At 47.5% G+C, this 14,270-nt stretch overlaps 1 protein-coding gene across 4 annotated transcripts in view; it reads right to left on the bottom strand.

Moving 5' to 3' along the window:
- Window positions 1–14,270, bottom strand: part of CHD7 (chromodomain helicase DNA binding protein 7) — a 173,135-nt gene that overhangs the window by 69,738 nt on the left and 89,127 nt on the right. For all 4 annotated transcript variants that reach the window (XM_060128597.1, XM_060128598.1, XM_060128599.1 and 1 more), the window contains exon 3: window positions 11,611–12,041. In XM_060128597.1, coding sequence (XP_059984580.1) covers window positions 11,611–12,041 — 431 coding nt within the window. The remainder of the gene's footprint in view (window positions 1–11,610; window positions 12,042–14,270) is intronic.

The raw sequence follows: 14,270 nt of genomic DNA, 5'->3' as shown, positions 1-14,270 counted from the left end.
CTCAGTGGACCTTGAGCTATTCATGCTGCCCCGAGACATCTAAGCATTTCCTTGCTAACATCTTCTCGTGACATCAACGTACAAATCAAAAACATACCAAGCGGTCAAAAAAGCTACAAAGTCTTCAATGTTCACCCCAAGACATTACAATCACAGACAAGATGAAGTTATTTACATCAGATTGCCTTTGCCACTATTTTGCAATAAGCTCATTTGGATTTTCAACTGTTATATTAAAACTGCTTTGCCCCAAAAGAGCTAAAGACAGAATTTTTTTTTTTTAAGCCAACGAGGAGCACTGATTTCAGACAGCCCTCAGTTCAAGTTCCAACTCTGTCATTTATAACCTGTCTGTCTGTGACTCTGGATACGTCATTTCTTTTCCCTGAGTCTCAGTTTTCTCATCCATAAAATGAGGTGAGTAACTACATTTTGCTCCAAGATTCGACCTTTCCAAGCACCTGGCACACTCGACCGGGAGCTGTTCTCTGACTGCGGCTCAGACCCACGGGCGGAATCAACTGCGGAGACTTAGGGACGGGACCCTCTGCGTCGTGACCACATCACCTAGGCCACGTGAAGAGAAGGAACAGCCTTTATCAACAGTCTCAACACCCGCCCAGAGGCCACTCGCCTCTATACTCCTGGCCCCTGCTTTAGTTCAGACGCGCATCATGTCCCACTCCGACCGTGACAACGGCCTCCCCGCCTCGTCCCCGTCACCAGCCAGGGGCAGGGCCACCCGCCATCAGACTGCTGGCGAGAGGACACGTATCCCACGGCCACAGCCGAGACCCAAATCTGTAAGGTTCAAGGCTGGTCTTTCGCAATGTCTGAGCCAAAACACGGCCGTACACATTCCTCTCCCCAGCTAGAATCTGGGAAGCCTGAACGCACGAAGAGGGCAGCTCTTCCGGTTGGGGAGAAGGAAGCGGTACTTATTCACAAGGACCACCCCTCAACCCGACACTACGAGGTCCGGGACGAGGCCACGGGCTGCCTGGCGCGAATCCGGAACCTCAGGGCGCCGCCAACAGCTGCAGGGCTGGCCCCGGCCCGACGCCCCGCCAGCCAGGACGGCCAGAAGAGCCAGCTGTGCGGGGTCCAGCCCCGACTGGCCGTGGCCCGGAGAAGCCCCGGCTGCCTCCACGCGCCCCCTGGGCCGGCCCTGCCCGCCGCGTCCCCGAGCTCTGTGGCTCAGTCCTGACGCCCGAACATGCCCTGCGAACCCAGCTCCAGGCACCAGCAGAGCGTCCCCGCTCACACACAGACCCGACCGAATCATTCCGCCCAAAGCCGCAGCCCCACGTGTACTGACGTCTGAGATTCTCGGTGCGCGGTTTTTAATCATCGGCAACATGAACTTTATTTTTCTACTTTTCCCACACCCCAAACTCTCCACCCTCCACCCTGCAGATATGCAGGACCGCTCCCAGAAGCGTACGCGCATCTCTCCTCCCTCCACTGCCCCTCGCGCACTCATCTGCAAGGCTCAGCTGGACATCACTCAGTCAGAGAACCATTTTCTGGCCACCAAAGTCTGGATTAGTAAGATCTCACACTCTCTGCATGCCACGTGACGTACCCCCACACAAGGGATGTTGAAAACACACAGTACTGGGTGGTAACATTACTGCAATGCAGTAAGACCAAAGCACCAGCTGTGTGCGCGTGTGTCTTTCTCCAACTATCCTGTTAGCTCAAGAAGGGAACGTGTCTTATTTATCTCTGTATTCCTTGTACCTGGTCAGGTGGGCTACTTATAAACTTCAGCCGACCAATTAAACAGTACAAGTAACCGTGAAATCAACAAACACATACACAGCCCTGACCACGTGCAGCTACAGCGCTCTTCTCCTTAACTCATTTACGAAAACCCCACGCAGATTCTATCTTGACGAAGCTCAGTAAAATGGGGCTAAACTACTACCAAAGTAGAGTGAAACCTAGCAAGTTTTCAAACCCCGTACATCTGTATACCTCCCCTCCGGACTCACAGAGTTCTTTCATTTCTTGACCCTTATCGCCCACCATTACTGGTGAGGCCAAGATGCAGGGCCACCCCCTCGTGAAGCTAGGCAGGCCGTTGTACTCTTGGAAAGGGTTATATCTTTCTGGGGATGCTGCTGGCCACCGTAGGGCCACCATCCCTCCACCAGCTTTACTTACATGTCACATTTCACCATGAGAGGGAGGTCCCAGTGGCGGGCAGCGGGATATTCGCAGGGTCCATGGCTAAGTGACACTTGGGTCACCCTGCCAGACCGAGCTCTAAAGTTCTGTGGTTGCCTCCCCCAACCCCAAGTGATCAAAACCTACACCACCCTGATGAAAACTCCAAGAAACAACTGCTGGGTTCAGAGAGGAGGAATCCACATGGAGGGAGTCATCCCTCTGGAAGGACATATTCAGTGTATGGCTCTAAGAGTCCACAACGATGGGCCCAGTGACAGTACCTGAAGTGGGGCTGGACACATAAATCCAAGCTAAGATAGAGCATGTAAATAATGAAGTCTTTTCGGTGAGAAACGAGTACAGGTTTTTTAAACACGACTTTATGCAAAGGGCTAGAACTTCCTGGAAAGCCAGCTAGCTGCCCTGATTTATTACAGAGCGCAGGGGAACATGGGTAAGCACCAGCCTAAGGGTCTAAGTCCTCGAAGGAAAGACGGTTTGAAAAGGAACCGTATCGTGGAGCCAAACATAACGAGAGGAGTGGAGTCAGCGGGTGAAGCTGTGTGGACAGTGGCGGGGTTGGGCGGAGCGGGGGCAGCGAGGATTCTCCACCACACAGACCCTCGAGACAGGACACGTCAGTGACGGGCCCCCTCACACCGGGGAAAATCAACCTGGAGGCGCGTGAAGATCAAACAGGTCCGTTTTCAGGAAATCAAGCCGACGTGTCACACGACCATCTTTCAGAAGAGCAGAGAGTATTGAAACATATCCTTATACTTTACATACATAAAGGCCTTTTAATAAAAAACTGAATGTCATGGATGAGAAGTGAGGGATGCCTCTGGCACAGAGTGTATGGCTTGTCGTGATTCAGAAAGATCACGTACGATAAAATACATGAGCCGCTAGGGTCGAGGTCTCAAGGCTGGTAGGAGAAAAGCGTCTGGCCTCTCAACTTCAGATTTTCCTCTAAGTTTTTAAACAAGGAAAAAGAAAATTAAAAGATAAAGAGGCAAACTAAAAAAGCGACAAGATCAAGGACTAAAAGTTTAAAAGGATCAATGAAGGCAATATAAAATGTGATACATCATGGAGTAAAATAACCCAACAAAATAAAATAAAAATGTTACAAGTCCTAAGACCAAAGTTTTATTTAACAGCTAAACTGGGATGTGATAAAATGCAGGTGACAGAATAAACTAATGAAATAAGAGTCAAGACAAATTCTGCACGACAGACAAGAAACGCAGAAGTCAACACCACCTTCACACGAAGGCCCTTGGAGCTCCCTAGGCCAAGGGCCCAGCAGCGGTCAGCAGACGGTCCGAATGCCTGAGACTCCCTACAAGGCCACGCAAGGCAGAGAGCATCTGGGCAGGATCGGGGGACAGGAGCCCCCGTCCGCCCAGGCAGTCAGCCCTCGGGTGCTGAGCCGGCCCCCGACTCCTAACTGCCACCCGCAAATTCTTCACCCTACGCTTCTGCTTGAGAAAGAGAAAGGAGAGCTGAGAAGTGGAGGAGAGACGGGGTTAGGGGAGGGGGCTCTATTTTACTTCTGAACAACAAGCTGCAAAGACAAATTATCAGTCGAGTTTTTAAGTTCTCTGCCTCGAAGACAAATAATTTCAATTGTTACCTTAGGTAGCTCTTACACGATCAAGTACTCCTGAAGTACATTAATTGTGCTAAATTTCTAGGAAGGGAATAGCAAAGTTAGGAAAGATACAGAAACCCAGCTTGCTTTCATTTAAAATGTGTATTTCAAACTCAACAGGCCTCGCCTTCACATCTTACAATCAAACTGTGCAAGGATAAGGAAACAGGGACAAAGAGGTTACACACTCGGCCCAGGAAGCAGCCGTCCCAGGACTGGGCCAGAACCTGCCCGGCTCCAGAGCCCCTGTCTCCGTCCTGAGACCGGCCTGAAGGTCTCACCTCCTCGTGGAGACGTACTATGCGTCCAGCACTGGCCTGGCGTTTTGGGGGACCCTCCAGGCCTTGGAAACCTTCCCTGGTGAACGCCTCTGTTACTCCAGCTCATCCCTGGGTGGCCTTCCAATAACATCAGAACCCTGTCCTGAGGAAAGCTCCAGTTGACCATTTTATAAAGAAGAATATTTTTAAAAAATGAAAGAGAAAGTACAGTAGAAAGTTCTCCTGAAAGAGCTAAACGCATTTTTAATGTTGAATATACTGTAGATGGGGGGGAAAAAAAATCACAAAGTCACGAATTATCATTGAAAATCTAAAGGTTATTGAGTTTTATGGACTGAATGAAGACCCACCAGAAGTAAGATGGAAGCAAAGTCTGGTGAGCTGATGTGTTATCCGATCCCAGAAGCTCAACAAACATCAACATTTAGCCCCCCCAGCTCTGCAGCACCACCTGGCACTGCAACACGGCAGAAAGGATCGGGCAAATCAGACATCACACGACCTGCGCAGAAAGCATGCCTTTCAGTGCCCTTTTACTATGGGATATTCTTCCAAGGGCCAATACTTGGCTGTCTGTGCCAAGTCCTAAGACGCCAGCCTTACTCACGCCCAGCGTTCCCACGACCCAGGACGGGGAGAGTGAGGACAGCGTTAGCAGCCAGAAGCCCACTTCCTGGATTCATAAGTATCCTCTCTGATCCGCCAAGGTGGCTATGACAACCGGTGAGACGTGCAGCCCACCCTCGGTTTAATCAGGTGAGGTATGAGGTATGTAGGTGGAGAATTAGGCAGAGCAAATGGCAAGGCCTACGAGGAGAAAACCTCACCACCTACCGCAACAGAAGCAGCATGAAGTTACATCATTCCTACAGGAATCGGGCTACACATAAAATTAGTAATCTAATGGAAGTTCAAGGGTGCTGCCTTTCTAAAATTAAGAGAGAAAGAAAGAACAGTGTCTTTTTTCTTTCTTTCGCCACAGCACTCGGCTTGTGGGATCTTAGTTCCCCGACTAGGGATCGAACCTGCGCCCCCTGCAGTGGAAGCGCGGAGTCTTAACCGCTGGACCACCAGGGAAGTCCCACAGTGTCTTTTTTCTTAATTCGAACGCTCCAGCTCCCTGTTTAACATTTTAGAGCTCAGTCACACGGACTTCCACGGAAAGGTGGGTGAAGCAAAGGCCGGCCTCTCACGTGACTGATGCTCTCACAGTGGCTTTGCATCCAACACCCCACAGGGAGCTCTGTCTGGGCAGAAGACAACTAGCAAAAAGATCTTTATGTACCACGTGACAAGTTTTGCATCCGCACAGAACTTCATACTTTTCAAAAGCACATTCATATCCACAGACATTTTTAACGATAATTTAAAAAATCAGCCTGTGACGCCTTCTGCTCTTTATCTTCCGACTCTGACACCCCCAACACATCTCCTACGGCAACACGTGCGACACCCTAAAATTCCACTTAAGAAGACTTCAAAGGAAGGTGTCTCCAGAAAAATGCCCCTTGAACATCCTCCTGCTGCCCAGGGCCTCCTCACCTCTCACCTCTCCTCCGACGGGTGCAGTGGGACCTACCTCACCTCTCCCACACAACCACAAGGCCAGCAGGCCACCGCTCTGAAGTCCACTGCAGCTCCCTGGACGGGCAGGAACAAATTCCCACCAGGCCCACTGTGGCCCGTTCCTGCATCCGGCACAGAGCATGAGTCAGCAGAACTTGCTGTTTAGGGTCAGTGACGTTGGGCATCCGTCCCCGCCAGGGAGCGTAAAGGGAATCACGGGCTATCAGAGACGGAAGGGTCTGAACTGAAGGCGGCTGACAGCTCCCTCACTGCTCATCCTGATTTAAGACAAATCAGATAGAGGAAGGGTCACAAGGTGGCCTGTCACTGGCCTTTTACATGTACAAGGAAGTCTCTGAGATGGTTATCCTTCCTTTCTCGAAGGAAAGGAATCCCCACGGGGATTAAGAAGACCTCACGGCCCGGCGCCTTTGTCAAAGAGAAGGCAATCTTAGGAAGGGGAAGGGGGCACCTGGTTGCACCCCTGGCCCGGAGCTTGGACGTAGTGACCAGGAGCGGACAGGGCAGGCCGGTGGGCAGACGCCTGATGCTCACGGACACGTCTTCCTTGTTCCTCGCCAACACCTAAAGGGCTCAAAAGTCCTTTGTAACCACATGCCAAGGAAACCTACACTCTCTTCTGCTGGTACAGTATCCAAAATACCTAATTCGGTCTGTTCAACTATCCAATGTCTTGGGTCAAAGCTAAGTCACGGCACGTGAATAAAAGAACGAACAAGAAAATAGAAGAAGAAAAGCTGCTGGTTTCGTTTACTTTATTACCTGATGGGGAGATACCTGACTATCTAGGTTTTCTGTACTCATTAGCAAAACAAGTTTAACGGTTTGCTTTTGTGTCCAAGAAATTTTACATATATAAGAGCACATTAGAAAATATGTATTAGTTACTTAAAAGACACCACTATTGGGCTTGCTGGCTGAATAAAAATATTTCTCAGGTAAATGCTGCTACTCTTTTAGATCATGATTGAGAAAACAATATCTGAAAAGTTAACTAAGTTCCTCAGAAGAAAGTAGCAACATAAATATTAAGGACAGTGTGGTATGCAAAAAATACACTTAACGTGTTTTGGGTACTTTATATGTCTTTTGAAGTAAGAGTGGTGTTTCACAGTTTAAAAAATATATATCTTCACTCTTAATTGAGAAGTAGCATTTTAGCTTCCTATTAACTTTAATACTGGGGGTGGAGAGGGGAGGCAAGGACCAGATGAGTTCCTAGAAACTGCATTAGAAGCAAATCTCCACGGCTTCATTTAAATGAAGCTTCAGTAGTCAAGTCACAACCTTTGGCTAAGTTCCCTTCTTTATGTACATTCAAAGAATCTTTATATAGCTAAATGGACCACTAAATCCTCCAAGAGTCATTCAAAGGAAGCACTTCCTCCAAATTCTCTCTCATTTCACAAGGCCCAAGCATACACAACAGAAAACGCATTGAAGAGAAGACCACGAATCCTCATACTTCAGCTCCGTGAATCCTTCCATATGCAAAATGGCATCCTCTCCAGGCCACAACTGTCTTAGCCTTTATTTTCAATATTAACCGTCAATATTTAAAAGCTATAAAGACACCTGGGGAAAGCACTAGACAGGTAGAAAAATATATATTTAATGTAAAATGGGAAGAGGGGAAGAAAGATATGGTCCTAATTAGAAAAGAGGCATGTGGTCCATTTTTTTCACCAAGATTTTAAATGTCTGTTTTTGGGGACTTCCCTGGTGGTGCAGTGGTTAAGAATCTGCCTGCCAACACAAGGGACACGGGTTCGAGCCCTGGTCCAGGAAGATCCCACATGGCCGCGGAGCAGCTAAACCCGTGCGCCACAACTACTGAGCCTGCGCTCTAGAGCCCGCGAGCCACAACTACTGAGCCCGCGTGCCACAACTACTGAGTCTGCACTCTAGAGCCCGCGTGCCACAACTACGGAAGCCCACGAGCCACAACTACTGAGCCCACGCACCGCAACTACTGAAGCCCGTGAGCCTAGAGCCCGTGCTCCGCAACAAGAGAAGCCACCACAATGAGAAGCCTGCGCACCGCAACGAAGAGTAGCCCCTGCTCGCCACAACTAGAGAAAGCCCGCGCGCAGCAACCAAGACCCAAGGCAGCCAAAAAAAAACAAACAAACAAACAAATAAATAAATGTCTCTTTCTGAAATGCTGACACCTTTTTCTGTTTCACTACCATTCTATATAACAGCTTCTGGGCAGATTCTTTTAGGTTCTCCTGCAGAGGCAAGACAGACCCAATTATATCTTGGTTGCCAAAAGGGCCAGTGTGCTGGGAACGGCCACAAATTCAAGCCTCAGTGGCTTTCAGGGATGACAGGTAGTGAGAAGGACACGGTGAAGGCACACAAAGAAACTCAGCCCCACCAATGACGGCCACCTTTCTCATGTCATTTATGACAGTATGTGAATGACGCAAAACCAGCTCTCTCCTGTGTGGACATCATGCAGACCCCCAGCGGGTCACTGCCGTCACCAGCCGCTCAAAGGGCAGCACGTTTGTTAGGAGAATCTCACCAGTGATAAGGCATAGAGGGCCAAACAAGAAAGATGTGAGTAGTTCTACAGTAAATGTTTCCTTCCATTTCTGTTTATCCCCTCTGCTTCAGCCCTCTGTAGGAGAATTATTTTCTGTATAAACAAATTCATCGAGTTAACTTATTCAAGGGTGGAAATAACTGGTATCACATAACGTTTTGCAAAACAAAATTGCCACCGCAGTATTCCAGCGCCTAAAGCAACCTGCTCCGGCAATTCAGCCCCAGCACTGACATAACCCAAACCTCCTATTACCTTCATGACTGCATATTCAATTTACATAATTATTTTGCTATGCTATTCAGAATTTACATGTAGCTGTGTGCAATCTACTTATCCTTGCTTCAGGGATGCTTTTTCCTTCCAGACTTAGAGGAACAACGAGACCACAGCTTGAGATACTCCATTCCCCTGACCACCTGAAACACTGTAGCTCAACACAATAATGGGTTGGCTGGTTAATTCAATGACAATCTCTATTCAGTTACCATATTCTTGGACAGCCACCCCCATCTGAACATTAACGACAGGAAAACCTCTCAGGCATCGTCCTCACCCCACTTCATCCTAAATCAGCAAGTGGCCCTCCAAGGGCAAGTCGCCAGGGCCAGCAGAGGTGCTGCAAATGCTCTCAGTGGCCCTCCTGGATGCACCCCCTTCCCATTTGCACTTCTCCAAGCTCTAAAGAAGGGTTCCCCTCAATTACTTTCACACCACTTGGGGAAAAATGACTGTCACCTACAGCAGCCATCAACTGAAACTACTAGTCAAAAGCAAAAATAAAGAGAAAAAAAGTAATAGACGGGCTTCCTTGGTGGCGCAGTGGTTGCGAGTCCGCCTGCCGACGCAGGGGACACGGGTTCGAGCCCTGGTCCGGGAAGATCCCACGTGCCGCGGAGCAACTGAGCCCGTGCGCCACAACTACTGAGCCTGTGCTCCAGAGCCCATAAGCCACAACTACTGAAGCCCGCGTGCCACACCTAGTGAAGCCCGCGCGCCTAGAGCCCGTGCTCTGCAGCAAGAGAAGCCACCGCAATGAGAGGCCGGCACACCACAACGAAGAGTAGCCCCCGCTAGCCGCAACTAGAGAAAAGCCCATGCGCAGCAACGAAGACCCAACGCAGCCAAAAATTAAAAAGTAAATAAATTTATAAAAAAAAAAAGAAAAAAATAAAGATAGGGTCAGTCTGAGGTAGACTGAGAGCTTGAAAGAATATATTTGGAAATTTACGACAAGTATCCAAGATACAGTGGGGTTTTTTTATATCAATTTTTACCATTTGGTAATAAATTCAAAAACTTAAGATAAAAACTTAAGACAGATGTATTTTGAGGCTACAGTTAGTTTTGGTGATGTATGTTCTGAGTTCCAGAAACCTTCTTTAGAACACACACTCTTACATTGTAAGTTTGTTTTAAAAAAAATACATTCTTTTAAGATTTTGCTTTGATTTCTTTCTCCTTAGGAGAAATAAAGCACATGCTTCCTCCTACTAAAAGCGCAATACTCAGACTTAAGCAACTATGTATTTTTTAAAACCCCCTCATAAATCAGACTGAAAGTCTAACTGTCCTCTGGCCTCACATCCCTAAGACTTAACACAGTACCTACAAACAGTAAGTCCTTAATAAAGCATTGCTTAAGTAAATGAAAAGAGAATTTATAATAAATTCTGAGGTTAGAGGAGTGTTCATAGGGAGAAAAACATAATGGGCTTCCCTGGTGGCGCAGTGGTTGAGAGTCCGCCTGCCGATGCAGGGGACGCGGGTTCGTGCCCCGGTCCGGGAAGATCCCACATGCCGTGGAGCGGCTGGGCCCGTGAGCCATGGCCGCTGAGCCTGCGCGTCCGGAGCCTGTGCTCCGCAACGGGAGAGGCCACAACAGTGAGAGGCCCACATACCGCAAAAAAATAAATAAATAAAAATAAAAAACATAATGGCTTTCAATTAAGAGACCACATACTGAGGCATCAAAGGACACTATAAGTGAATGCAAATATTAAGTTACCCATAAGACTGAGTTACTGAATATACGGTGGTCCCTCAGTACCTGCAAGGAATCGGTTCTAGGACCCCGGCGGATACCCAAATCTGCAGATGCTCAAGGCCTTTGTGGAGGGCCAACTGTAATTCAGTTATCTGGGTACCATAAAAAGTACTGGTGACAAAAGTTTTGTTAATGTCTATGATTCAAACTTGCAAAACACTACAGAATAATGTATTGGGTTGTTTAGATAATTTTAGCAGGAAGCTGAAAATCCAAGTTTGTTCTCTCACTTTGTGGCATCTTTCTAGTTACAGAAACCACCCTTCTTTGTGTACCTGCTCCTGACACACAAGCAAGCTCACAAGCCCAGGGCTGCCAGGCTGGCGAGCTCGCAAAGCCCACGTGGAGCATGTCAGTCTCGGGGTGGAATGCCACGCGCCCTGCACAAGCGGGCATTCGCTCGTGGCGGGAAGCGGTGGAGCGTGTTTTCTCCTGCGTCCGCAAACAGGTTCAGAGTAACCAAGTCTGACCATACTTCCATCTGGAAACTATATTTTCTAACATGAGCCACATTCTGAAAAACAGATTCAGATGTTTGGAACTGGTTCAGAACAGTTGTAAGAAATGTTCGGTACAAATGAAAAAAATTAGTCTTCAATGTCTTCTCCTCTCAGCTTTTCTTACTGAATAAATATGCCTCCTGGGGGGTCAGAGAGCTGGTGGGGAAGTACCAGAGGGGAAGCACGATGTGGAGGTGGCTATTTCCTAGGACCTAAAATTCATGCTACTCTCCAGTGCATATCTAATGGGTAACTGCTATTTGATTTCTCCCACGTTGCCCACTAGGATTCCAACGCTGCCCCTGGAAGGCTTACTCCGCCTGCCAAGTGGAGAGAATGCATTCTCCCGTTTCAACTTCTGGGAAGCAGGACTGAAAAGCCTAGTGAAATGCAGTGACTCGCCTTGCCTTCTATAATCCTTCTTACCCAGTTTGGCACTGTCGCTGAAAATGAGGCTGGTGGTCTAAGCTCACAAATGATTCTGCTGGTAACTTGGTTCTGTTTGTTAAATGACAGGCTTTCACAAAACGACAAGAAAGTGATTTTAAAATAATAAACAGTTTTTATCCAGTAACGTTTCTAAAGAATCTACCAACCAAATCAACAGTTCATAATAACTGAGTCCTAAATCTCAGAACGCATAAACACCTTAACTTTTCAGTTCGGGTACGAGAAAAAGCAGCTCAGCCATGAGGACACGTGTCAGAGCGTCCCGCGCCCACCCCGTGTCCCCACCCCCGTTCCACAGGCTGTGACTGCTGTGCCCGTGTCTCTACTGTGTTTGGTGGTGGTGGTTTCTGCCCACGGCCTACCTTGACTTTTTGCTGGATTTGGGTTTTGGCGTGGCAGTTTTTGCTTTCTTTTCCTTTGGCTCTTTGGGAATCTTAGGGGCTTTCGGGGTCTTGGGTTCCTTGGGCTCTTTCTTCTCCTTGGGTTCTTTCGGTTCCTTGGGATCTTTTTTTGCCTTCGGCCTTTTCTTTTTCTTTTTCTCTTCTTGGGACCCATCCAGTGAGTTCCTGTTTAGTTCTTGGTTATCAACCCCACCAGGGAAGTCATCTTTACCGAAACTTTTACTGGGATCCTCTGCAACAATGTGGTTGTTTTTCTTTTTCTTCTTCTTCTGCTGCGGCTGCTGTTCTACGGACAGCAGGTAATCATCACTGTTCACTAGCTGAGCGTTCGGTCCACTAACCTGAGTCATATCCGGCACTGGTTTCTCTAGAAAGGGCTCCGATGGAGAATGCTAAGAGACACAAATAGGAATGGAAGTTAGTTTATCGTTCTTTGTAGTGAAAAAAGGAACTGAAAGTTAAGTGGCTGATGCTTCTGAAACTTACACTACACTCAAGGTAGCAAACTTAACCAACTACGCATTTGTGAAACCTATCATTTTCTCTCATCCAGAAAAAAAATAGGTTTCTTCAACAGGAAAGCTTTTAAATGAATAAAGAGGGCAATTTAGTAATACAGTAAAAACTTCTGTTCAGGTGGAAGAAAATTTCTCATTCAGCTGAAGACACCTTCCATGTTCTCAGCACCCATGTAGGAAATGGTGAAGAACAAAACAGCAGCAAAAGCTAAGACACACAGATGGAATTCAAGTGGAATTTTCCCCATGCAGGAATGGGAGCTCCAATTAAAGATACATAATCAAGTCACTTTTAAAAAGAACAAGTGTACTGGGCATTGTAAGAATCAGATACCATGAAAGTTTGAAATCCGAGTGTAAACACATAAATCTTACACAGTACAGGTCATTTTTGATTTAAATGACATTCAAATGTCAAATTAAAAGCACATATACAAGCTTAACGACTCTGGGTTGGTTAGATTTCTCATACTGATAGAAAATGCAGACAATGTTTTTCTTAAGTTATTAAAGCTTTACATTTCCAAATCTCACTGAGAGAGAGAGAGAGAGCGAGAGAGAGAGAGAGAGAGAGAGAGAGCGAGAGAGCGAGAGAGCGAGAGAGCGAGAGCGAGAGCGAGAGCGAGAGAGAGCGAGAGAGCGAGAGAGCGCCCCCACATAGTCAATTTGACATGCCTTGCAGGAGATTTTCAGCATCCACTAAGACCATACCCAGAAATGGTCTTAAATATGGTGGAGAATACCAACACCTGGGATGGGACGCTGAGTGGTCATGATACAAATCAGGGCAGGGGTAGGGGACCATCTCTGTCTCCACTGTAAACTATGACATCTAATGAACCTTTACATTTCAACGCAATACTTGAAAATGTTGTATCTGCCCTTTTTCATATGCTTCCCCAGACACGAAATAGTAACTGTAATATAAACAGCAACAGCCACGAGTGTGTACGCAACAGTCTCACCATGTGCTGGGCATGTGCTCAGTAAGCACTTTACGCCCGGACCCCATCCGATCCCCACGCCAGCCCGGAGAGCTCCATGGAGACACAGACTTGCTAAGATGAAGAACACACCCAAGGAGTTACGGATGCAAGTGACAGAACTGAGAACTGGGCCCCTCACACGTGACCCCCAAAAGAGGAGCCACAGGAAAGCCCAGGCCCAGGTCTGCTGAGGCGCCCAGGAGTTGCTACTCACCACCCACAAAGGGATACAAATCAGATTCCGGTACAACTCACATCCACTGAGCATCTACTTCATGTTATACACTAAGCAAGGTGCTTGCAGGAGTTTGTGCACCCGAACCCCACACCAAAATGTGATAATTTACCCCCATTTTTCAGAAAAGAAGTAAAATTTGAGGAGGCCACGTGGCTACCCAAGGCCACACCATGGGGGACAGAGGTGACATCTGAATCTAGGTTTCCTAAATCCAGTGCTCTTCTGACTCTGTCCGGCTCCTAAAACCTCACACACGGGCGTCCTCCTAGGAAAGGTGCCGCAGGCTTCACTTTATTTCCAAAGTGCTCAGTGACCCAAAGAAACGTTTAAAAAAAGAAATCACTGCCAGAAAAGAAACTGGTTTTCCTGTTCCCAATAAAACCTACTATGGTTACTGAAGAAACCTACATTCAGTTCTCCATCTGCACCAGTGTAAGGGAATGAGCCCAGAACCGTGAGCTGAGAGAGAAAATTCTAGCCCGGGCCCTGCCATGAGCTTTGTAATCTGGGGAAAATCGTTTCACTTCTTCTTCATCTGCAGAATGAAGCGTTTGGTTTAGATGATTTCCAAAGTCTCTTCCAAAATCCTACGGTATGAGAAAATCTTAAAATACACATTGCCCTTTCTTGGTCAGAGCTGAGAGAGAAAGACGCTGAAGGAGAGTAAGGACAGACAGGAGGGGAGAGAAGCCAGGGCAGAGGAGTGAGAATGAACACATGGATGCAGTGTCCATCCAGGGGTAACACAACCGGCCAGATCCTGAAAAAAGCCACTCACCTGCCCCCAGTTTTTCCCTCACAAACACGCTTAACAAACATCAACCAAGGAGCTCTCCAAATTATACTCGCTGAGAAATAATGGGATCTGATTGAACGGTT

This window comes from Lagenorhynchus albirostris, chromosome 17, assembly GCF_949774975.1.
Source record: "Lagenorhynchus albirostris chromosome 17, mLagAlb1.1, whole genome shotgun sequence".
Taxonomy (NCBI): domain Eukaryota; kingdom Metazoa; phylum Chordata; class Mammalia; order Artiodactyla; family Delphinidae; genus Lagenorhynchus; species Lagenorhynchus albirostris.
Note: the sequence above shows the minus strand (reverse complement) of the source record. Positions and strands in the feature narration are given on the sequence as shown.